The 25,254-nt window shown below is 48.3% G+C and overlaps 1 protein-coding gene across 10 annotated transcripts in view; it reads right to left on the bottom strand.

Moving 5' to 3' along the window:
- The window catches only part of ITSN1 (intersectin 1), a 96,625-nt gene that overhangs the window by 40,113 nt on the left and 31,258 nt on the right, over window positions 1–25,254 (bottom strand). For 9 of the 10 annotated variants that reach the window (XR_007905098.1, XR_007905099.1, XR_007905100.1 and 6 more), the window contains exons 5-19: window positions 23,013–23,173; window positions 20,899–21,072; window positions 20,240–20,333; window positions 18,712–18,812; window positions 17,974–18,037; window positions 15,685–15,822; window positions 14,784–14,899; window positions 12,506–12,768; window positions 11,348–11,497; window positions 11,011–11,151; window positions 7,842–7,929; window positions 7,530–7,669; window positions 3,349–3,473; window positions 2,133–2,359; window positions 1,106–1,227 (exon numbers count right to left, since the gene is read on the bottom strand). Coding sequence is in view for 7 of the 10 variants with exons in the window: in XM_051791171.1 (XP_051647131.1) it covers window positions 1,106–1,227; window positions 2,133–2,359; window positions 3,349–3,473; window positions 7,530–7,669; window positions 7,842–7,929; window positions 11,011–11,151; window positions 11,348–11,497; window positions 12,506–12,768; window positions 14,784–14,899; window positions 15,685–15,822; window positions 17,974–18,037; window positions 18,712–18,812; window positions 20,240–20,333; window positions 20,899–21,072; window positions 23,013–23,173 (2,104 nt within the window). In the remaining 3 variants the exon portion in view is untranslated. The remainder of the gene's footprint in view (window positions 1–1,105; window positions 1,228–2,132; window positions 2,360–3,348; window positions 3,474–7,529; window positions 7,670–7,841; window positions 7,930–11,010; window positions 11,152–11,347; window positions 11,498–12,505; window positions 12,769–14,783; window positions 14,900–15,684; window positions 15,823–17,973; window positions 18,038–18,711; window positions 18,813–20,239; window positions 20,334–20,898; window positions 21,073–23,012; window positions 23,174–25,254) is intronic. The other variant, XM_051791173.1, reaches the window with a different exon arrangement.

The following is a 25,254-nucleotide window of genomic DNA, read 5'->3' as shown; positions in this document are numbered from 1 at the left end:
AGGTTCCAGTGGTGAAGTGCTCCATTTGCCCGTGCCAGTCCTTGGTTATTCCAAGGAATGGTGATTTTGTGGCACCCAGGACACTCCAGGCTGGAGAGCTGCTCAACTCCAGAGTTGCACTGGTACCACCAGGCAGAGCTACTTTAACATGTGAGCTTGTAAATGGTTGTTTTCCCAGGAAAGTCACCCCCTGGGCCTGGGAGAACCACAGCACACGACAAACACGGAAGGACTGAGGGTCAAGGAGCACAAATGCAGCATCAAAAGTAAGCTCTGGGTTGGTGCAGTTTAATTACTTTTGATAAAGTGAAGGAGTTTGTTAATTGGACCCTTGGGGAGTTCAAGAACTACACGGGGACAAACTGTGTGTCCATGGAAATGGAGCAATTCCAGAGCCTTCCTGGAGTCAGGCAGCACTTACCCATTCCCTTTTAACCTCCAGAGGGAAGCAAAGATTCAAAGCAAGGCACAATTATAACACAGTTCACAATTTGACTTAGATCAGTTTGCCTAAAAGAGCAGCCCAGTTAAGCAATTACTGCAGAGCAGGAGAGAAATCCCCCAAGAATCAGGTTTAACTACTGTCAAAAGTAAGTTAAATAAAGAGAACAGAGAGTAGTTACCCCACTGTGGGAGAGTAAACTAAAATCAAATCCAAAAGGAACATATAAAAAGATCTGCATGACCTCAAAGTCTCTCTTTAAAATGTGTCAAGTGCTCCTTAAAATCACCTATTTTTGGCAAAAATATTATTTTCCCAGCAAATCTCTATTTAAAAATGCGTGCAGTGCTCCTTAGATTCTCACAGTTCTGGGAAAAATGGTATTTCCCTGCAAATCTCTCTTCAAAATGCATGAAAAGCTCCTTAAAATCACATATTCCTGGGAAAAGTGACATTTTCCCTGTAAATCTCTAATTTTAGAGAGACAAAAGCAAATATTGCTTTAGGCTTCGACACAACAGACTGGGAAAAAAATTGGAGGTTGTTCTGTATCAACATCCCTGCCACCAAATTTTTAGGTTTGAAGTTTCCTTTCTTTACACAACTTAAAGTCACACATGGGCAAAACTGGTTTGCTGCAGGAACATCCCAATCCCTCCTTACCATGACGATGTCTCCTGGCTGGATGGTGATCTCGTCGTGGCTTCTGGACTCAAAAGGATACAGAGCTCTATAATACACTATTTTTACATCCTCCTGAGCAGAAATGGTCAGAGGAGCTTTTTCTGAGCAAAGGAAAAAAAAACACACACAAGGAAAAAAAAATAATAATCAAACCCCCTTATTTTTAAACACTTGTAAAATGAGGGGAAAGTGGTGAGAAAAAGGAGCAGAACTGGGAGTGTCTGCAGGAAGTATCTCGTGCCCCATATGTGAAAATGTATGATTTAAAGACAATTTTCTGGCTATTTTCTCCTCTAAACATCAGGGGAAACGTAGAAACACAGAATGGTTTGGGTTAGGAAGGATTTTAAAGCCCATCCAGTGCCACCCCTGCCATGGACAGGGACACCTTCCACCAGCCCAGGTTGCTCCAAGCCCCGTCCAACCTGGCCTTGGACACTCCAGGGATGGGGAATCCACAACCCCTCTGGGCAGGATTTAGTCATAAAAGTGCCCTCTGCTCCCTGCACAAATGGAAACAAAAAGGGACTGTGTGCAGAGCAGAAAGAGGGGGATTAAATCTTAGATTTCGGGTCATTTTATCAGTGAACGACATTCCTGGGGAAGGCAGGAGAGGGACCAGGGGAACCCCGGGACACGGTGGTGCTGCTCTAACAAACCCCACAGCACATTTTGCACAGCAAAATAAGGAAACACAGAAATAATTTCTGACATCTTGCATCAGGATCTTCCAACCCCTTCCAGCTGAGAACCTCTCCTCACTTGGCACTGGGAATCTCATCCTTTACACTTCCAGCTTTACACTCTGCTGAACCCTAGACTTTGAGGGACAATAGTGATGCCTAAAAGGACAATTTTTGGAGTCTAGAGCTCAATCTGCCCATTATTTACTTCACTAAGACTAGCAATCCAGTCTTGAAACATAACATCCTCCTGTATTAAATGGGAAGCCAGAAAAGAGCTGTTCCAGAGGCTCTCCACCAGCATTCCTGGTGTTTGACCCTACCTGCATTGGACCAGGGAGCCTGGCCTGGCTTGGCTGGCTCCTGGTGGGGCTGGAAAAGTTTACTCAGCTTCTCTTGCATTTCCTGCTTCCCCTTCTCCTCACTTTCCTTCTTCTTAGGCATTTCTTCCCTTTTTTGCTTTTCATCTTCCTGAATTTTTTTTTGCCACTGGGGTTCCTCCTCCGGCTGCCCCCGATCCGGCCGCTGTTTGTCCCGTTCCTGGATTCGCCTGTTGGAAAACCAGGGTGGGGTTTTTTTAAGCCACTCAAACCCAAGACCATCCCAGTCAGTTGTCCTTTGGGGTGATCTATGGCACAAAAGGTCCTCTGCAGGGCTTTTCCATTCCCTGGAAGAGCTAATTTGATTTTGATGAGTCACCAACCCCTCCCCAGCATCTCCTTACACAATTATTCGTGGGATCACAGAATCACGGAATGGTTTGGGTTGGAAGGGACCTTAAATATCATCTCACTCCAACCCAAGGCCACAAACATCCCTAAGTAGGACTCAGAATAGCCCAATGAGAAGGGAAAAGCAAGAATCAGAACACGTGACACTCCTCATCTTGCTGTTGAGGGGCAAGGGGGAAACACATTTGGAAGCTTCACACAACACCCCTGCAGAACCATCCAGAGTATTCCACACTCCCAGCTGCCAGAGCTAACAAGTCCTTCCAACAGAGGACAAGTCAACAGAAGGAAAGGGTAAATGTGCTCTGCTAGAAACAATTTGCCCCAGTAAAGGTAACTCTGAAGATATAAAAGATGCCCAGTGTGCTTTGGTTTGTTCCATGACCTTTTTCCACCTCTGGGCTTTCTTCAGACTTATGAAATTAGGGACAAATGCATGAGAAGCTGCTCCTCACAGGAGCTCCTCACAGAATCCCAGGATCCCTGGGGCTGGAAAAGCCCTCCCAGCCCATGGATCCCCCCTGTGCCCCATCCCCACCTTGTCCCCCAGCCCAGAGCACTGAGTGCCACGGCCAGGCCTTCCTGGGACACCTCCAGGGCTGGGCACTCCAAACCTCCCTGGGCAGCCCCTGCCAAGGCCTCACCACCCTTTCCAGCAGGAAATTCCAACCCACTCACCTTCCCAGCATTAGGTTGGTACCAGAGGGCACAAATCTCATCTCAATCCCTGAAGTTTTGAGTTGACAGGAATATTTTCTGAGATGTGTCAAGGTTTAAATTAAGGGCTCAAATTAAAGCCTTTTGTTACCTCTGAGCTTCTTTTTGCTTTTCCAGCTCCACTGTCTTCCTTTCTTGTTCCTTCTGTTTCAACCTCTCAGCTTCCAAGCTCTTCTGCTTCTGGAGCTGCTGTTTGTTATGGATTTCTCTCAGCTCCTGGAGAAAAAGAAGGAAAACGTGAAAATATACACTGTGGGACCCAGAACTAACAGCCCCAAATATTCCCTTGGGAAGGAGCAACACTTGGAAATGTTTGGGGATCTCTGTCCAAACTTATCTGCAGTGGCAGATATTTAAGGTCTACACACCACTTACTGTTTTCCTGTTTTTATCCATCTAACTGAGATATTAAAAGGTTAAGAAACAAGAAGGCCTTTAAATGGGACTCTAAAAAGCTTAATCTGAAAAGTCACTTCTGTTTTATTTTGTTTGCTGGTTTGTTGAATTCACTTAATAATTTCCATATAAAAATCTGCCTTCTGAGCTCTCACAACAGCAACACAGTCAATGGGTTTTATTTTCCAGTGAATGGTGATTTAAATCAGTTTTATTTTCCAGTGAATGGTGAGTTATTAAAGAACCTTCAGGATTGGTTTATACTCAGGAGATTGAGTTCCCTAAGGAATGCCTTTGGGATGAGTTGTGGTACAGAGAGTATTCACTCATATATAAGTCACTTCTTCTTTAATTAACTGGGAGGACATCCCTGAAAAATTTAGAATATAAATAACAATAAAACCATAATATTTTTCTCAAGATTTCTTTTCTCCATTAACACAAATACAAATTTTATCTGGAATAGCCTGGAATTTTGCATTTAAACTCCTCAGCATTCCAAGGAGCAAAAGGATAACTTTACCTGTGACAACTAAGGGTTTTCCCTGAAAATAGTTCACCTTGAAAAACTGATATGTTCTAATGAAAATATAGTACAGGCAGGAATTGAAACAGTTAATCTTGAAAGTATTTGGACAGTTTTTCAGAAATTCCCAATCTACAAACCAGCCACAGGAAGGTTTCCTGTGAAAATCCTCACACACTGACCAAAATGTCAAAAATTGCATAAGAGGAAAAAAAATAAAATCAAATATCAAATGATTCAAACCCACTTGATTAAGGGATGAAAGTTTAAAAAGAAAGTGAAGTTGATCTACAGTACAAACTAAACTAAATATCAAGTGATTCAAACCCACTTGAGAGAGGTTTGAAAGTTTAAACAGTGAAGTTGATCCTCATGTCCCACTCAGACTCATTTCACTAATGATCCTCAATTTTAAATTCAAGGAAAAGGAAATCAACACCATTAAGGAGATAATCAGTTCCAGGTCTGAATTAAAACTCTGCTAAGGACATCACCGCAATCCAGGGATAATGTGGATTTGGGCCATTCCCTATTTTATGCTCATCCAGAGCACGAGGACCTCGGGGGATCTCAGTCCTGCTCTCCTGGTCACCCGAGATCTTATTGCACCAAAGACCTTGTGCAGGTGCAAATCTACCCCCCAGTACATGGGCTGTGGTGCCCAACATCCTCCAGCTGGCAGGATCCCACTGCCTTGGGCTGGCAGGGATGGTCAGGATCACCCAGTGCCACCCCTGCCATGGGCAGGGACACCTTCCACCAGCCCAGGTTGCTCCAGGCCCTGTCCAACCTGGCCCTGGGCACTTCCAGGGATCCAGGGGCAGGCACATAAGTTATCTCACCATTAAATGTAAGATACCCCACTTCCACTGCCCAGTAGAAAACCAGGAATGCTGCAGCTGAGCCGTGCCTGGAGCAGGGAGCTTCCTGTAGGACTACATGGAATGTGATCATTAAGTGCTGCTGCCAACCCTGGCACAGACAATGACACTCCTTGCTTTGCTTGTGCTGGCATTCCATGGCTCTGTTCAGCTAAGGCAGGATCTCCAGGGCCATTTGAGTAATCACTGAAGTTTCCCATAGACATTTGATCCCATTATTCCCTCCCAGCCCAGCCAGGGTGCTGGTTCAGGATTCCTGCTTTCCAGTGACACACCTGGATGGTGAGGAAATCTAACCCAGCTCATAGTCCTTGGGCTGGATGGAGCATTTCTGGAGATTAAAAAATCCAATTTATATCCCTCTTTGGGTCAGCCAGGAGGAAATAAGGCTTTGGTGGGTATCTCCCACAACAGAGGGTTTCCATGGCTTTGCCCAGTACCAGTGGGAGGACAGGGAGGAAGAACCAGCATCTCCCACAGTTCCACAGGAAACCAGCTGAAGAAAATTCTAGGAACACTTCAACAGCCAAGCAATGGAGCTTTTCCAGCTGGATGTTCACAGAGCCCTACACTCATCCTGGACAGACACAGCTTCCAGCTGTACAGGTACAACTGGAACTCCAGAGACACAGCAAGGCTTTGCTGGTTCCTGGGGGGGGCAGGACAAGGAATGTCTTACCTTAAAAACAGAGAGAAACTGTTCTTATTACCTTGGCACTGAACTCACCAACAGACCAACAGGGAGGGTTTGGAGGTGTCACAACAGCCACATTCAGGATATTGGATATGAATTAAAGCAGAGTAATATTCACTATATACAGACAAGGCATTGCTACAAAAACCTCAGTGCAACAAATGTAGTTGTTTGAGCCAAGATTTTGCCTTTTTGACAGAAAGGCAACAGAACTTGGGATACTTCAGGGATTACAATACAAGGATTCCATCAGATCTTCTCCCCTTGAGCCAAGCAGAGCATTTGATCCCAGAGGAAAGGGCCCTGCAGTTGTGTGTTCACTGAAGCTTTTCCACACCAACCCTTTCCTGCCCTTTTCCCAGGACCCAAGGCATCTGCTTTGGCCTTGGCAGACACAATTCCTCCCTTTTCCCCATCCTACAGCTCTGGGGGATTGCAGAAAGGGAAGATGCTGCCACCTCTCTCCTACTGGAATCACCAGTGACAGAGCTGTGCAGGAACACTTCACATCCAGGTGTTTGAACATCGTGACCAAAACAGGCAACAGACTTAAAGTCTTGATGTTCCAGATAAGCAAAAGTACTGAGAGTGTTCTTCCCTCTGCCCATTTATACTGTTTGGGTGATTTATGATCAGATATTGATCAAAATTTTAGCATTAATATCCTTTGGTCATATTGATCTGCAAAACACTTTGGAAGGACTCAGTTAAAAAAACAACACCCAAAAAGCACAACACACTGAGATGTGTCCAAAACCCACATATAAAGGAAAATAAACTGAGGTTTAAACCTCGAGCATTAATTAAGCAAGGTTTAAACCAGTCTATTTTCTTTTGGTATAAATTGAGCCTATTTTGTGTTGTGTCTGACTCTGCAGAACTTCTCCCCTTCCTTACTCCCTCAGATTGTGAATCAGCTTTTAATTTTTTCCACAGTTATTAATAACTTTAATATTAAACAAGCTATTTGTTGCTTAACTTCAAACCCACCTTCCATTCTAAAGCTTCTGATTTAATCCCAAGACAACTCCAGAACCACCAATGTCTCTATTCCAGTGATTTTCCTCCTGAACACTTACGGCACAATTTCTGACACCTTGCAGGAAATTGGGGATTTTTTTGCTCAGCTTTCAGGAGAACCCACCAGGGGAACTGGCAGATCAACTACTTTAACACTGGAATGTTTAATGAAAAAATGAATGTTATTAGAGGTTTGTAACTACAGACTGATTTGTACCTTCCCTCTGAAGAACAGGGACAGTTCTTGTGCAGAAACACCCAAAACCCACACAGGTCTCACAACAGACTGAGCAACAAAGCAGGAAACCACAACCCACAGACATCCACACTCAGGGACAGCAGGGGGGGATGAACAGCAGGTAAAATTCTGGTGGCAGGAGGAAATCAAGTCTTTTTTATTCAGGATTTCAGTTTGAACTCCTGATTCCAGAAGGTTTGACCTACTTGCACTCCTTGGATGCCAAAGTACAGGAAGGGGCAATTTCAGATTTGCAATCAGAACCAGAGCTCAAATTTACCCCTGAAGAGAGTCTGCAGACTGAGGTGATTCAAACCCTGAGTTGGAAAGCTAAGTAGCATTTTGTTAAAAATAAAATAAAATAAAAGTCAAATCAAATCCCCAAAAGACAGACCAGAGAATGTTCCCAAACCCGACCATCTAAATCGACCACTTCAGTTATTTTTTGCCACACTCAAGTTAGAAAATGGTTCACTGAACAGTGAGAAGGAAGGGTCATTAATGAGTCCTGGGTTACCTTCAGCTGATTGTTGAAAATATCAATTTCCTGCAGTTTGGATCGGGTTTCCTTCTCCACCTCATCCAGCTGGTCCCGGAGCTGCTGCCGTGCCAGCTCCTTGGCTTCCAGGGCTCTTTTGATGGTAAGAAGAGAATCTCCTGGTTTTAAACACATTGGCAAATAATTATTTCCTTATATGGAGCCCACTGGGTCACAGAAAGCCCCGTTTTTCAATATGGAGCTTGCAACACACAGAAAGCGATTCCAGGGGACACTGGGAGGAGGGAATGGGTCCCACCCAAAGTGAGACACACCCAAAAATCTACTCACTGTGCAAACTGTTCTGCTGGACTTGCTTGAGCTGATCATTGAGCAGCTGCTTTTCTGGGATCAACCTCCCCAGCATCTGCTGAGACTCCTGGATCCAGGACAGGGAACACAAGCACAGAGAGAGGCACAGGGTGAATGAGGGGTCACTTCAGCCACAACAAACAACTTCGATCGGGAACAGAAAGACAAATATTTACAGTTCATCTGAAGGAGAGAAAATAAAGACTTTCCCTCAAAAGGAATATATTCTGGGCAAAAGCCATGAAACATGAGCTCTGTGAGGTGAGAATCCTCGAGTCCTCAGTCTCTGGACTTGGTGCTTGTGGAAGGGGATTATGATCCTTCTCACACCCAACAGACCGTTGTAAGATTGTGAACTGATATGTTACAGGGGTCCCTGCAGATGAGAAATTCCTCCTTTGGTGGATCATACCTATATATACATTTATATTTATGTTTCATAAAGAATCCTTGCTCTTTCTGGAGGATGAAGAGCCGCTTCACACACCTTTCAGAAGCCTTGACCCCCAACTTCAAGTTGTCAAACACATCACAGCAGCAGGAGGGGAAAGAGCTTCTTTTATCAAAGATCATGAGTATGGACACCCCAACTTCCAGACAAACAGAGCAATTCCTTGGAGCAGCTGTCTGGAATTGCAGGCTTTTGAGGCCTCAGCCAGCTGACAGGTTCAATCTGTCAGGAGGGATTGCAGGTGACATCACCCCACCCTAAGAATAAATGGCACCTGAGTGCTCAATCCCACAGTGAGTCCCACAGAGGTTGTGGAGTCCCCATCCCTGGAAGTGTCCAAGGCCAGGTTGGAGGGGGCTTGGAGCAACCTGGGCTGGTGGAAGGTGTCCCTGCCCATGGCAGGGGGTGGCACTGGATGGGCTTCAAGGTCCCTCTCAACCCAAATCATGAGTTCCACGGAAAGTTGTGGGTTTTGTTCCAAGATCATGGGATTGGCTGCACTGACACAGCTCCAGATTGTCCCACTTTCCTCCTGCCAGGCCTTGACTGGGCTCTGCAGTGCTCAGCTCACATCTGATGATTATGCAACGACTGCAGCCTCCTGTAATCTCCTTATGTTCCAGCAAATATCCCGAGAAGGCACAGCAGAGTCAAGGACTTTATGAATCCCCAAAGTAGCAAAATTCAGCTGGAGCAGAGCTGACTGTCCAGCTGCTCTGCCCAGGGCACCTCTGAGGCCCCTTCCAGCCCAAAGCACCCCGTGGGCCTGGGAGTCTGAGAACCCTGCAGGTCATCAAACAGCAGGATGGGTGTCAAAACAAAACAGGATCTACAGAAAGAGTTCTTCAAGCACAGAAAGTGCCCCAGGACAGCATTTCAGGGTGGAATGAGATCACCACCTCGGCTGTTTTGCTTTCAAAGGCCAGAACACTTCCCAACTCCAGATTACTCAATCCACTGAATAGTTTGGAGAGTGTGTAAGGACAGAGAACGCCAAGGGATCATGAAGGTCAAATTCTGTTTCCTGAAATCACAGACAACCACTGGAATAAGAACCTATCCAAGAACATCCACCAGATGGTTTTCCACATCCTTTCCTTGTACTGGAGAAACAGATGAAAGACATTAATGGCACCACTAACTCTGAAGTTTCATGCAACAAGAAACGTCCAAGAGTTGAGTAACGTCCCACATGGCAGTGAAATCAAATCCCAGTCCCTGCCCCTTGAACAAGGGAAAGTTTTCTTCAAATTCCTTGGGAGCCAAAGGATTCATCAAGGAGAAAAACAGTCCCTGCAGGTAATAAGCAAGTCACAGATCAGGGGTTTGGAAGGGAGGGTCCTTCTGAACATCCCTGGAAATGCCACTCGACCAGACAGATCCAGGTAACCAGCACAAACTCCCATCAGCCAGGATTAAGTGGTGCACAATTTCTGCCACAAGGTTAATGAAGCTCCCTCTTGAAACTAATTAACAGGTTGAAGAATAATTACTCCTTTGAATTGACTCATCTTTCCATAGGGAGTTTCAAGTGTATTAAACTAAACTATTTCCAAGGGAAGGTACATCACCCTTCAGAGATAATGCCAGTGCTGACTTTTTAACCTCTTTGAGAGTTTGGAGGATTAAAATCTCCTTTTTTAAACCTCACTGATTTAGTCTGTCCTCTACAGATGAGACAGAAAAATTGACAGGACATTTGAAAAAATAATGGTTTTTTTTCCAGGAAAAATCTTTTAGGTTCTCCCCAGATAAAATCTGGTTGTTTCTCCTAAGCAGTGACACAGTTTTTGGGACAAAAACACCTCATGTGACACTGCCTGAAATATCAGTGGTGGAGATCAATTAGCACCTGAGGGAAGGTATTACCACAGAGCCACAGCTATTGCTACAAAATCACCCCAAACCCAAAAATCCAACAGGACACCTGCCAGGGAAGGTAAGAGTGGAGCTGGACTGGAGCAGTAGGATTAGGGTTTAAATCAGGTTTTACACCTGAGCCCTCCTAACCTGAGTGTGAGATTCTCTTTGCAGAGGCAGAAACACACTGAGACACCCCCAGGACAAGCCAAGAATTGATTTCAAGCAATATGAAATGTGTAATGAAGAGAAAAGTCCCTAAATTAAATCCTACAACCCCCTGGGAACCTTTACAAACCTCAAAGCACATTCTCTCCCTAAAATCAGGCACCTCCTCAGTTCAACTTCCATTCCACAGAGAACTTCAGGTGGAGCAGCAGGAAAGGACAATGCCAGGGCTAGGCCAGGAACTAACTGGCTTCACTGGGAACTGCAGCTTTGGAAGTTCATTATTTTACACTTAAAAATGGATCATCCACAAGCCATTTCACTGAAGTCGAGTCTTTCTCCCAGCACACAAACTGCAACCACAGCCAGCAAAATCCACGCCATGAAACCCCCTTCTCCTCGCCCTCCCAAACATCTGGGGCCAAACAATTCCTCTGCTGCTCCCCACAGCAGGATTCCAGGAGGATGAAGTGATAAGCACAGACACAGCTTCTAGTGTAGGCACAATTCCTGGATGGGTCTGAAGAACACTAATTTCCAGGAATGACAAATTATCTCCAAGGATTCTTTCGGGGCAAGGAACAGCACACCCCATGCTGGGGCAGCTCTGCTCAGGATATCAATGCCAAAATTCAGGGCTAAGAATAAAACCAGAGAAGGTTTTCTCACCTGTAGCTGCTGCTGCAAATGGGTGATTTCTGCAATTCTGAGCTCTCTGGATTTGTTTGTACTTTCAATTTCTTGTCTTTGGGTCGACAGCCGACACCTGATATCCTGAAGTTTTCCCTCCAGCTGGTTCCTTTTGTCATTCTTGAAAAGGAAGGAAAAAGAGCTCTGGTTTTATTTTCACCAGAACGTTTTGTCAGGCGAGTCAGGATCTAAAAAGTACTTCTACTTCACATTTACACCCGAAATTCCAGCAAATAAACCCGGCCATGGCACAGCCACTGTCACACCGTCGCTGCCACACTGTGCCTGTGTGTTTGACCCAGGATCCATCACTTACCAGAGCTTCCAGCTCGAATTCCAGGGTTTTCTTCTTTGCCTTCAGGACAACAATGTCCTCCTGCTCCTTGTTCCTCTGGTTGAGCAGCTCCTGCCGACGGTTCCGCTCCCACTCCAGCTGCCTCTGCCTCTCCAGCTCCCGCTTGGCAGCCTGGGGCATTCCAGGAGAAGGGGAAAAATAAAGCAGAAAGGGAAATTTATATGATTTATATAATTATATACGATAAAACATATGATATCTAACTTGAAAATACATTTAAATAAATAAATATAATTGCTAAACACAGATAATTGCTATTATAATTCATAATTGCCGTTATAATTAATATTCTAATGAGCAATTAAACCACTAATAAAAACACAGTCCTAGGCTGCTCTGTGCCTCTAAGCACACAAATTGCTCAGTGCTTTAAGTGCTCACTGAGATGGGCCTTCCCTGCACAGCAGAGATGACTAAAGAGAGAATCCCTTCATTTTCACGTTTCCCAAGGTCCAGTTTTCTGATTTACCAACTTGTTTCATATTAAGACTCTGAAAACACTCCAGAAAAGTATCAAATCCCTTTCCAACCCCCACCACTGGACACCCAGCAGCTTTGCAAAGAACAGCCAAGTGCTCTGCACTGGACTCATCATTGTTTGGCAGTGGGAGAAAATGAGAGTTTTTTAAGTTCCCCAGGGTGTGTTTCCTTTGACAAATTAAAGGCCTGGCCCAAATCACAGGCTAGGTTGGATGGAGCAGCCTGGGCTAGTGGAAGGTGTCCCTGCCCACAGCAGGGGTAGGGACTGGATGATATAAAAGGTCCCTTCCAATCCAAACCATTCTGGGAGTCTATAAAATCACCTCATCACTGGAAAATCATGAACGCCATAGGTTTTTCTTCATCCACTCAAGCATCTCTTTATATCAAATAATAATCACTATTATTATTTTTAAGGGAGTCAGAGGTCAGGAGCATGCTGTCCTACACTGAAACGTCTCACCTGTTCACTCCACAGGAAAAATGAAGGGATTGCTGACTCTTCCTTACCCCCAAGCCCCCAGAAGTGTGGGTTCACACTCCCAGTGTTGCTCACTCCCCGTGCCAGCCCAGTCCCGAGTGCCCATCTCCCACCTGGTCCCTCCCCAGCCCCCGCCCCGAGCTCTGCTCCACCGTTACCTCTCTCCTCTCTATCTCCTTCCTCCTCTCCTCCTCCCTCTGCCGCTCCAGCTCCCGCTGCTTCTCCAGCTGCTTCTCCAGCTCCAGCTGCCTCTTGCGCTCCTGCTCCTGCCGCTCGCGCTCCTTCCTCTCCTGCTCGGCCCTCTCCAGCTGTGCCAGCCGCTCCTGCTCCTTGCGCTGCTGCTCCAGGAGCGCCTGGCGCCGCTTCTCCAGCTCCAGGTTCCCCCGCTCGAAGTTCTCCCGCTTCTTGTCCTCGAACGTGACTGGGGGGGGGTGGGACAGGGGCAGAGAGGGGAATGAAGGTGTCACTGACTCACACCAGTCTGTATGATGTGAGTCTGAGTGTTGAATCCAAGTGGAACGAGCTCCCAGCAGGAGCAGGTGCTGCTCCCCCACTGTGGTAATGGAGCTCCATGGGTCATTCTGGGGTTGGGCATTGTGCTGGTCTGAAACCCCCAAAAATCCAATTCCCCCTCCCACAACTCACCCCAGTGTGAGAGGGGTTTTCCAGACACAACACAGGACTCACTATGGGGGGAAGGGAATTACATTACAATAATTACACAAAGAAATATTACAATACATTATATACACAATCCTAACTACTTCTCCTATGATAAAGCAATATATTTACATTGGATCAAATCTCTTTTCCCTCCAATAAAAGTTCGGAAGGGAAGAAGGAAAGATCCCTTCCACTTTCAGGGCAGCAGTCTCTCTCTCCTCCCATGCAGCAGTTGGAGTTGGAGTTGTAGCTGGATCTCTTTCTATTACACACAAGGGGGTCTCCTCTCACCCCTCTCAGCCCTTTGACTCCAAGCAAAGGTCTCTGGACTGCAATAGTTGGGACAAAAGCTCCCCTCACCACGTCATATCACGGGGTGTGAGACATCCCATGAAGGTCCCTTCCTCGAGGGGTCGAGTTCCCTCGAGTCAGAACACTTAGGGCAGCTTTCAGTTCAGTCTCTGCCTTAAGTGTTCTATCAGAGCTCCTGTGCTCTGTCTCAGTCTGCCAGCCTGGCCAGCATTTACACTGTCCAGCCCCTCAAACCCACATCCTCAGGAAACCAAGGGGTGCATTTCCATTCCCATTCCTCAGGCTTCCAGGCCTGGAAGTCCAGCAAGTGGGGGTAATTCAGGCAAAGCATTCTCCAGGTGATCCTGTGTGAGGACACAGGACCACTGGATAACTGCAGCAGTCCCAGAGCCAACACTTCCATCAGAGCAAGGCCAAGGATTCAGCTGGTGACATCATCAAAAAGCCATCATGCCAATGACCAGAATGAACTTACACTTGATATTCTCCCAAGATCACTCCTTACTGCCAGGAAAGAAATGGCTCAAGTTCTGGAGCAGCTGAGCCCAGGGAGTCTGGATTCCTGCACACCCACATCCTCACCACTGGTCTAAAAGTGACCTCAGTTCCAGCAAGGTTCCCTGACATCCCTCTGCAGGATCAGGGATTGTCCTCCCTCCAAATTATTCTTCCCACTCACCTTCTGTTCCTTTTCATACCCTCTGTGTCCCACTCCCACACCCTGCAGTCCAGATTTCTCTCCCTGCATGCCCAACATGGACATTTTTGGGATGCAAGGCAAGAGACAGCACATATTTCCTCCCAAGTGTGCACACACTGCTGGACACATCAGTCCAACAGCTGCTGAACCAGCTGAATTCTTCTCAAGTTTGCCCCCTTCTCCTGTTGCCAATTCCCTTTTCTCTTCCTTTTGTTCTTTTCCCAGAACTGCTGGAAGTTGTATAAAACCCCCCACTGTTACACAGACTGCGAGGAAACGGGGCTCTGTGGGAATACTGGGATCTTTTACAGAGCACCCAGCCCAGAGGAGGAAGGCAGCAGAGAGTTTTCCTTGCAGTCCTGGAACAGGGATGCAAAGTGCTGCCTGTGGGAGTGCAGGAGAGGAGCAGACTGGAGCCTGTTCCCACCTCCAGTGTCACCAACACAAAGGAGCAGGAAGCAGCTGGACCCAGCAGTGTCTTGGTGATGCCTCTGACATGTCCCAAACTGCTCTGCAGAGGCAGCACTTCCCAGTCAGGCTGTGGAACCCCCAGCAGGGGCCTCATGGGAACATCCCTCTGGGAGCACGAAATATCCCTCCTGGAACATGAAATATCCCTCTGGGAGCACGAAATATCCCTCCTGGAACACGAAATATCCCTCCTGGAACACGAAATATCCCTCTGGGAGCACGAAATATCCCTCCTGGCACACGAAATATCCCTCCTGGAACACGAAACATCCCTCTTTTCACCTGCTCACCTGGTAATTTCTTTTCCAGCTGCTGCTGTTCTTCCTCTAATGCTGGTTCTTCTGGTAACCTTTGGTCTACAGACACTGAGCTGGCAGCAGATATCCCACTGCCAGAGCGGACTCTTCTGCCAAGAAAACAGGGATTTCAGGTGCTTAGGACAACCTATGCCTGCCCAAAATTATTCAGGATTAATGAGGAAACCAAATTCAGTGCAATGATGTAACATTTCATGATGTTTAATATTCTTTCAGAGGGTTTTACTCAGGCATTCCCTTAGGATAACATTATTCCCCAGAGTCCCAACAGCTCTCCCTGGGGACCTGAGAAACCCAGTTCCAAGTTCTCCATGAAACTTCCCAATATGTCCAGCCCTGTCCCCAGAATCTCTCACCAGTGCCCAGTCTGGAGCTGGTTTTTAAACTACAGCACAAGCAGCAGAGACAGAGGAAGAGCTCAGTACAGTCAGGCTAAAAGCAAGATCCCAGGTGGAATACACAGAACAATGGGAATCTTCAGGAGGATCCCTGAAGCATGCAGTATGCAAACATTTCTTTCCATTATAATGGACTGTCTTCCCACCCCATTTCTTCACAAAAAAAAAAGTGAAATAGAGAAAGAGAAGTGATGAGTGACCACAGTTTTCACAGATCCAGCTGTACCAAGGGGGTTGAATGTGGTACAGTGTAGATCCATAACGGGTCTGGAATTCCAATACATTCCATTTGCTCCAAGGAAGTGTAAGCTTTAGATTCCTATGGCCAGACTAAGCAAGTTTTGGAAGGTGTGTCAGCATAAAGCACCCACCAAACTGTTCTGACAGGACAAGGACAGGGGTCACTGTGCTTTACACGCCCAGGACAGCTTTCCCAGATGGAATACAAGTTCAGGAGTGAGGTTCCCAAGTGTTACCTAAAGGAAGGTGGGATAAACTCTTGAGGCAGTGCAGGGGGCAGGGGCTGCCCAGCCATAGCTATATCAATGAGGTGCATGGCCAGGATAAACTCCTCAGCTGTCAGCTTCCCATCCTGGTCGATATCAGACAGATTCCTTGGGAAGGGAAGGGGCAAAGTAAGGAAATGAGTAAATATTAAAAATCACCGTTCAAAAGCATCATTTTAACATATTCAGTTCCAAATTAATTCATTTTTTTCCACGCTACTTTTTTCCAAAACAAATGAAAAGCAAAACCCAAATGCTCCCCTTCTTCCCATATTTCTCATGGATGTCTGCCTTGTAGCCATGGTTCTCCTTCTCCTGCCCTGAGTGCTGCCTGCACCACAGGGAGAAGGGACATGAACCAAGGGAGTTCTCCTGAACAGCTTGTGATCATCCACTGCCCAACATCACTCAGAAAAGAACCAGCTCAGGTGTTTGGCAGAACTTTTTGGTTTGGTCTCCCTCTTCCCTGGAGGCTTTCCCCTCACATTCCTGAGCTCCCACTGGCATTGAAATCCAAGCCATTAACCTTCTGGTCCTGACAAGCACAAAACCACTCTGGCATCATGCACATATTAAAAATCATGGAGTAACAACCCAAACCAGAGCTCCAACCCATGCACAGAATGCTTTTGCTCATGTTAGGGTGGTACTGGACAAAATTAACAGCCTAAACTTTGTCCAGGGACAGGAGCCAGGGAAGGGCTGGAGCTGGGACAGGGCAGGCTCAGGGTGGATCTCAGGACAAGGTTCTTCCCCCAGAGGGTGGTGGGCACTGCCCAGGCTCCCCAGGGCAGTGGGCACGGCCCCAAGGCTGCCAGAGCTCCAGGAGGGTTTGAACAACACTCTGAGGGACAGGGGGGAGTGTTGGGGTGTCCTGGGCAGGGCCAGGGCTTGGACTGGATGAGCCTTGGGGGTCCCTTCCAGCTCAGGATTTGTTTCTCTAGCCTGCTGCACTCCAATCAAGCAGGAAAATCTCCCATGGTAATGTGACAATCAAAGGCAAAGAAGGGATATATTATTTTGATGTCCCAAGGCACAGGATTTTGTTGATGGGATTTAAATTTGGAAGACAATTCCAGCCTCATTTGATCCATGGCTTGTGCCACTGAACTCCACAGGCTGGAGACAAGAACGAGCCAGGAGAATGAAAATCTAGGGTGCAAAGAAATAATTGCTCAGCTCCTCCAGCAGCCTGGGTCCACATTTTATCAGGAACTCCCAGGGCAGCTGAGAGGCCACACTTGCCTTTGTGTGTCTGAGTGAGTTCAGTGCCAGCACAGCCTGATAAACCCTCTGCTCTCCCAGAGAACAGCACCTGTGGCTCCACTGCCCAGGAAAGGGACCCACATTTAGGACAACAAGAGCTGTAACATCCATTCCTTATCTCCATGGATAGTTTGGATGTCCAAAAAATGACATTATGGCAGTTTGGATGTCCAAAATTGAATGAGTTCTGTGCAGAACTCCCGGAGTTCACTGGTGGCTGACCCCTGTCCACACAACCCACTTCAAGGCTGGCAACAAGCTGAGTGTTTTTTGGAAAATCATCTGCTGGATGATTGGGCTGATTTATTTTTATCCCTTTGTTATGAAACAGAGAAGGGAAGAGTGGTTTTTAATAATATATAACAAAACCATCAGTGCTTTGCAAAGAGAGCAAGTGCAGTTCAGGTGGGTGAGCTCCAATGGTTTGCAAGCAAAGACTCATAAAGAAGAGAAAGTAATTAGGAACAATTTCCTATATGACAATAAGAATATCATAAAGCTCAGCAAACAACAAGTTGAAAGGAAAAAGAGAGGCTGAGACAAATCCTTTTAAAATCCCTTATTGTAAACATCTGTAACTCCAGTCCCTGGGAAACCAGCCCTTCCAAACTCATGGAAAAGGCAGAGAAAGCCCAAAGGAAGGGTGGCTCGGGTTAAGCTCTCTGTTGTACAACCTGTGCAAAGGTAAAGGTTTCACTGGTGCTGCCTCACACGGGGGCAGGGATGTGGGAGGCACATGGTGCTGGAATCTGCTCTGCCTAAAATCCCCTCCCTGAACCCCAACTGCCTGAACATCACACAGAACATGCTCCTGGTACTTTTGGGAATATTAATAAAGACACGGAAGTGCAGCTTTTGTTTGATAAAGTAACATACGAAAAAGAGAAACATGTGATTTATCAGGGATTGAAAATGGAGAAAACCCCCCAGAACCCAGTGCAGAGGTTTAAGAACAGTTTGTGTTTGGAGGGCAATGAACAGATTTATTTTTACCATATTGTGGCCAGCTGAGCCTGGGGCAAACTGGACTGCATGAGGATTGTTCTGGCTTGGGGACCTGAAAGTGAAACAAATATTAACAAACAAACAAGCAACACTGCAGAGATGTGATCAGCATCTGTTATTTGTTATAACAGGTGTTATTTGGCTCCCCAGATAACAAATACATTGTCTTCCCTTCTGCACAATTACCATGGAATCCCAGACAGCCCATCCAGTGCCACCCCTGCCATGGGCAGGGACACCTTCCACCAGCCCAGGGTGCTCCAAGCCCCATCCAACCTGGCCTTGGACACTTCCAGGGGTAGCCACAGCTTCTCTGGGCAACTAAATAATTTAGATTAAAAACCAAAAAGCTCTGAAACACAAACAGATGCACCAGAACTGGGAAAGCTCAGCCAGGGAACCAGTCTAGGTTCTTGCTGGAACTGGCCAGGTGCTCCCAGCAGAGGGTGAGCTGAACACTGGAAATGGCTGCACAGGTTCTCACAGAACCCACTGTGCCCCTTTCCAGAATGATTTCCCAGGGTCAATTTATTTGGCAGAAAATAAGGGAGAGATGGTGATAAAATGATCCCAGCTATGATGAATATCCACTTCTAAACAAGCCCATTAATCACTTGGGAGAGTGAAACAGGAAAACAGTGATGAGTCCCTTACTATGTGAACAGTGAGACTAAAACTGGCCTTTCCCAGCTGGAAAAAGGGAGACAACAAAAACTGCTGCAGTACCTGTCAGGTGTCCACTCATGGTTTTGTCGTGGCTGTTGAAGAGCTGCCGGTACTTGAGGCGTGAGGACTGAGGGACAGCCCACTCTGCCGCGGGGGGAGCACTGCAACCACAGACAGGGGCTGTCAGGGATCACGGCAACACAGGGGTCAGTCACAGTCTCAGAAGGGTTTGGGTTGGGAGAGGCCTTAAAGATCATCCCATCCCACCCCCTGCCATGGGCAGGGACACCTCCCACCAGCCCAGGGTGCTCCAAGCCCCGTCCAGCCTGGCCTTGGACACTTCCAGGGATCCAGGGGCAGCCACACCTTCTCTGGGCAACCTGGGCCAGGGGCTCAACAGCCTCACGAGGAGGTGAAGTGCTGCACAGAAATCAAGGTTTACACCTGAAAAGGTTCTTTTCCCCAATATTGGGAAGGAATTGCTCCCTGTGAGGGTGGGGAAGCCCTGACCCAGGTTGCCCAGAGAAGCTGTGGCTGCCCCTGGATCCCTGGAAGTGTCCCAGGCCAGGTTGGAGCAACCTGGGCTGGTGGGAGGTGTCCCTGCCCATGGCAGGGGGTGGGATGGGATGAACCCCCACTGCAGGGGGGTCTCCCCTGAGGGGCAGAGGGGCACAATCCCCCCCTGCCCTGCTGCCCACGCTGGGGGATCAGCCCAGGGCACGGGGGGGTCTGGGCTGGGCCATGTCCAGCCTCCCCCTCACCAGCACCCCCAGGGCCTTCTCCCAGGGCTGCTCCATCTGCTCATCCCCAGCCTGGAGTGATCCCAGGGATGCCCCAATCCAGGTGCAGCACTGGCACTTGGCCTTGTTAAACCTCAGGAGATTCCCAAGGGCCACTGCTCCAGCCTGTCCAGGTCCCTCTGGATGGTCCCATCCTTCAGGTGTGTCCCTGCACCCTCAGCTTGGGGTCACCTGAAAGCTGCTGAGGGTGCCCCCGAGCCCTGTGTGTCACTGGGGAAGGGATCAGCTCACACTGGTCCCAGTATGGAGCCCTGGGGACACCACTGATGGCCAGCAGGACTCTGAGCCTTGAAATAATCTAAAAGCCCTAAATATAAAAAAGTGATTTTTCACTCAGAACTTGAAGAATAGAGAAGAAACAAGTGTGTGGAGTGCATTTAAAATACGAGAGCTATTAAACAATTTGCTTTTAAAAACAACCAAGAGTTGTCAATTTGAAATGATACATTACTTGTGTTGTCACACTTCCAGGAGTGTCTGTGCAGTACTGCACAACCCATGTTGTGTTTACAGGAGCAAAGGCTTTTCTAAAAATTAAGTTTTCAAGAGCTTGAGAACAGTGTCAACACTGTTAATAGTTAATTATTGTATTTCCATTGTTTCCTGCTCCTGGAGCATTCCCTGTAAAACCACAGCATCCCATGAAAGGCTGGAGTGGTACCTCAGCAGGGATTGGTTTCTGCAGGAAATATTATTTCAGAAAACAACTTTGTGAAAGAGAAGGGAGTTTTTCCAAGTGTGGGGGACCCAAATGCTCACATTTACCCAGCCCCTGCCCCACGACCCACCTGGGCACATCGAAGGACTGTGCCTTCTGCAGCTTTGCATTGAGCTGAGCTCCTGGCCCGGATCTGCTGAAGGAAGAACTCTTTGGCAATGTGGCTGTGAAGGAGAAAACAGGGATTTATCAGTGCTAACACTTCAAACTGGAGAATGTCCAGGGCATTCAGTCAGCTCCTAACATGGCACAAGCACTCTGGGTCTGATGGGATCTCTTTAACAGTATAAAGGTAAGGGAGTCCAACAAAACAAGGGGAAACACAAGGGCTCTTCCCTCATGTTTTTTTTTTCCTTTTGCAGTTTTCTGCAAACCCTGTTGACATCAAAATACATTGTGGATAAACGATCTGGAGCCCAGTATTTTACAGCCCTCCTAACCAGCAGTACTTAACAGTTATAAAGAGACAGGAGAGGCCCAGTTTCCTGGCACCAGGTGATTTCTCCGAGAGGTATTCCATTTTCTCCCCGTGACAGACTCCTGCAGTGGGACACGTCCACACTCCTCCTTTCACTCTCCTCCCAGTGCCACCCAGTGCCACTGGGCTCGAGCCCAGCCCAGTCCTTACCCAAAGGCATCCTTAGAAAGGCTGCTGCCCTGAGTGCTGCCCTCTGGCTCCGGGGGGAGAGGCAGGGCAGGGTTAATGGCAGAGGAGGGAGCTGAGCGTACCGGGGTGAGCGAAAGCAGGCAGAGGCTGGATGACAGCGGGAGCTCCGTTAGCCAGGGGAGGGACGGCGGGGACGGAGGACACTAGGGGGGGGGACATCCCCACCACCGGCATGGAGGCCATGGGCACCGGGGCCACGGAGCCGAGGGACGGCATGTTGGCAATGCCCCCGAGACCTACGGGCGAGAAAGGAGAGAGTTGTGCTGGGTGAGACACTGGAGACAACGCCTGCAGCCTCCCCACGGTGGGGAGAGGATCCCAGGGGGAACCTGCACCCCCCAGGGCAGAGGGAGCAGCACCCCGCTGAGGTGTGAGCACAGAACACCACGCTGGGTGCTGCACTGCCCCAGGAAGTCCCTGAGGGTTTGCTAAGACAGGAATGGTTTGCCTACACAGAACACCACACTGGGTGCTGCACTGCCCCAGGAAGTCCCTGAGGGTTTGCTAAGAGAGGAATTGTTGGCCTGAGCACAGAACACCACCCTGGGTGCTGCACTGCCCCAGGAAGTCCCTGAGGGTTTGCTAAGAGAGGAATGGTTTGCCTGAGCATAGAACACCACCCTGGGTGCTGCACTGCCCCAGGAAGTCCCTGAGGGTTTGCTAAGACAGGAATGGTTTGCCTACACAGAACACCACCCTGGGTGCTGCACTGCCCCAGGAAGTCCCTGAGGGTTTGCTAAGAGAGGAATGGTTTGCCTGAGCATAGAACACCACCCTGGGTGCTGCACTGCCCCAGGAAGTCCCTGAGGGTTTGCTAAGAGAGGAATGGTTTGCCTGAGCACAGAACACCACACTGGGTGCTGCACTGCCCCAGGAAGTCCCTGAGGGTTTGCTAAGAGAGGAATTGTTTGCCTGGAACTGAAGGAAGAGCAGCACCGTGAGCTCCAGGCAGGAATGAACCCCCAGCCTGCACAAGGAGCTGCAGGATCAGTACTCCCAGCTCCTGCTGGGATGAAACGGGGCAAAGCTAATGGGGACAGCACAGTAATGAGTGTTTTAGGGGTGAGCAGAGTTACAGGGAGAACAGGAAGGTTAAAAAGGGCCAGTCAAGCCAGTGGAAAGAACAAGCAAACGGCTGGGATCAAGTGTACAGGGAATGAGAGAAAGGGAATCCCAGATTTTGCTGATTTTTGTAGGGGGTTAAATTTATTCTGCCTTTTCTCACTTAAACCTGTATTTGCTCTGTCCAGTTTCATTGTTTTCTTAAGGTTTTATTTGTGACTGTAAAACCTGAGTGGCAGCAGATCAAACCCCATTGCTGCAGGCAGCTTATCAGAGGCACTGTTCCCTTTTCTTAGGACATTTAGGTGGGACATTGGGAAGGAATTCCTGGCTGGGAGGATGGGGAGGCCCTGGCCCAGGTTGCCCAGAGAAGCTGTGGCTGCCCCTGGATCCCTGGAAGTGTCCAAGGCCAGGTTGGACGGGGCTTGGAGCACCCTGGGCTGGTGGAAGGTGTCCCTGCCCATGGCAGGGGTGGCACTGGATGGGCTTTATGGTTCCTCCCAACCTAAACCAGTCTGGGATTCTCAAGCATCAATAAACCTGAGTCACAGCAACGACTAACCCAGAAAGGTAAAGACCCTCTCCCTGCAGGACACAGGAGAACATCAGTGTGTCAAGCAGGAGGTTTGCCTTCACTTGGTTATTTTCCTCTCCCCATCCCATTTTCCCTACTCTCCCCTGAAATGATGGTGACTTTGGCAGCACTTAACCCCCAGGACTGAACCAGCAGCTCATGCCAGAGCAGCACCATTCTTAAAACAAAACCAGAAGGTGCTCGTAAAAACTCAAGGAAAACAGAAATAACCTTGCCAAGGCTGGAGATGCCGTAAGGCCAAGCTGGAATCTAAACTCCAGCACTCTGGGATGCACCAGCCCTGCTGCCTGAGCCACCTTTTGTCTGGAGCAGTGTCAGGCCTGAAGCAAACAGGACCTCAGCTCATGGTACTGTGCTCAAAGCCCAGTGCAATTTTTTTGAGGGGGGGCACATGCAGCACCTGGCCTTGAGTTCACATCCCTTTAGAAGCTCTTTTTCCTAAAATTTTCTTTCAGAAACTGCCAAATGTCCCCCCAGTTCAATGCAGTGCAAGCCAGCAAGGAGGACAAGGGAGCTCACCAAATCCTGGGGCGCTGGGCAGGGCGAGGGGCGGCTGCTTCATGACGGGGGGCAGAGCAGAGGGGAGCTGGTACCCCTGGAGCTTCAGCTTGATGAGCTTCATGGCGATGGAGAACTCCAAGGGATCCATCCTGCCATCATTGTTCATGTCAGCTAGAGCCCTGCAGGACACACACAGCCACAGCCTGGGATCAGCAACTGCAACACACCGGGATGGACATTCCAGGCTGAGGAAGGAACAGAGCTGGGAAGGGGCTGGAGCAGCAGGAGGGGCTGAGGGAGCTGGGGGGGCTCAGCCTGGAGAAAAGGAGGCTCAGGGGGGACCTTCTGGCTCTGCAACCCCCTGACAGGAGGGGGGAGCCGGGGGGGGGTCGGGCTCTGCTGCCAGGGAACAAGGGACAGGAGGAGAGGGAACGGCCTCCAGCTGTGCCAGGGGAGGCTCAGGTGGGCCAGGAGGAGGAATTTCCTGCTGGAAAGGGTGGTGAGGCCTTGGCAGGGGCTGCCCAGGGAGGTTTGGAGTGCCCAGCCCTGGAGGTGTCCCAGGAAGGCCTGGCCGTGGCACTCAGTGCTCTGGGCTGGGGACAAGGTGGGGATGGGGCACAGGGGGGATCCATGGGCTGGGAGGGCTTTTCCAGCCCCAATGATTTTGGGATTCTGACTAATTCCCACTCAAAATAATTATGCCAGGCTAAAAATGATCATGAAACAAGACACTATTTAAGCTGAGAGCTCCTTGATTTCTTTCCTGGGGTGAATAAAATTTTTCAAGTGGTTTTTCAACTCCTGAAGGAATTAAAATGAGGCATCGAGAGAAGGACCAGTGGAGTTGTACAAAAACTCTGCAAAATGACACCAGTGAGACCACACAGTCCTCAAACAGCACCACAGAAAGCAAATCCCTGAGTTTGCAAATCTGTACTTGAGCTACACTTAAAATAAAACACTCTTTAAATCCATGAGCTTCACCCCCTGCATCCCATCCACGAGTGTGCAAATGTGTTTTCAATTAAACAATAGCACTCGAGATGAAACATTGAGCCTGGACCTTGAATAGGCTTTCAAGGAAAGGAGTCTGACTTAAACAGTCTGCTTTTTGTTCCTTCCCCTGCTAGTGAAGAAAACCCAGCTCAGCAGGGAGTAGGGGTGGGAGCTTGGGGGGAGAAGCAGGAAGAAGAATGTCAATCCCTGCCATTGCACACCAGAGAAACCCAGAGCAAATGCACATTAAAATGGAATCAGCTGTAAACTCAGTTTTAAACATCATGCTTGTTTCTGTGTTGGAAGAATTAAGCACAGATTTTGGTGTTGGAATAACACAGAATGTAAGTTCATGCACATATTTACATGTCATGGATGGTCTGGTTGGACTGGAGCTTTGTTTCTCATCAAATCCCTCCTAAGAAAGTTTTCATGCAAGTGTGTGAAAAGTTACCCAGAAAGTACCACAGTGACTTGAGAGCTGCTCATCCAAGGACACAGCCAGGGAAATGCAGTGGCAGAATGGAAACCCTCCAACTCCAAAAAAAGTCCAAAAACTTGAAAGAGGCAGATCCCAGCAGGGGTTTGCAAAGGTCAGCCCTGGTTTAGATCACCAGGAGCACGAGAGACACTCCAAAGCTTCCCAGTTCTCCTAAGACAGCATTTTCTGAGCTGTAGCTGTTCTTAATCCACCAGCTCTGATGTCCTGGGACTAAATAACAGCGATGAAAATCTGGGAGCAGCATTTAAAGGAAGTCTGGGGAGGAAACTGTCAACACTGAGGCTCAAATATTTATATCCTTAAAAAGTATGTGCTGCACCAGTGCCTGAAAGATGGTGAATCATGGAATGGGGTTGGAAGGGACCTGAAAGATCATCTTATTCCACCAGCCCAGGTTGCTCCAAGCCCCGTCCAACCTGGCCTTGGACACTCCCAGGGATCCAGGGGCAGCCACAGCTTCTCTGGGCAACCAGGGCCAGGGCCTCCCCACCCTCACAGTCAGGAACTCCTTCCCAATATCCCATCTAACCCTGCCCTCTGGCAGTTTGAAGCCATTCCCTGTGTCCTGTCCCTCCAGCCCTTGTCCCCAGTCCCTCTCCAGCTCTTCTGGAGCCCCTTTAGGCCCTGGAAGGGGCTCTCAGCTCTCCCTGGATCCTTCTCTTCTCCAGGTGAACACTCCCAGCTCTCCCAGCCTGTCACATAATCAGCTTATCTGTTCAACCTCAGTGGCTTCTGCACCTGGCAATTCCTAATTCATCAAAT

This window comes from Manacus candei, unplaced genomic scaffold (assembly GCF_025592945.1).
Source record: "Manacus candei isolate 608988 ecotype Guabito, Panama unplaced genomic scaffold, ASM2559294v1 h1tg000031l, whole genome shotgun sequence".
Classification (NCBI taxonomy): Eukaryota; Metazoa; Chordata; class Aves; order Passeriformes; family Pipridae; genus Manacus; species Manacus candei.
This window is presented reverse-complemented; position numbering and strand designations above follow the sequence as displayed.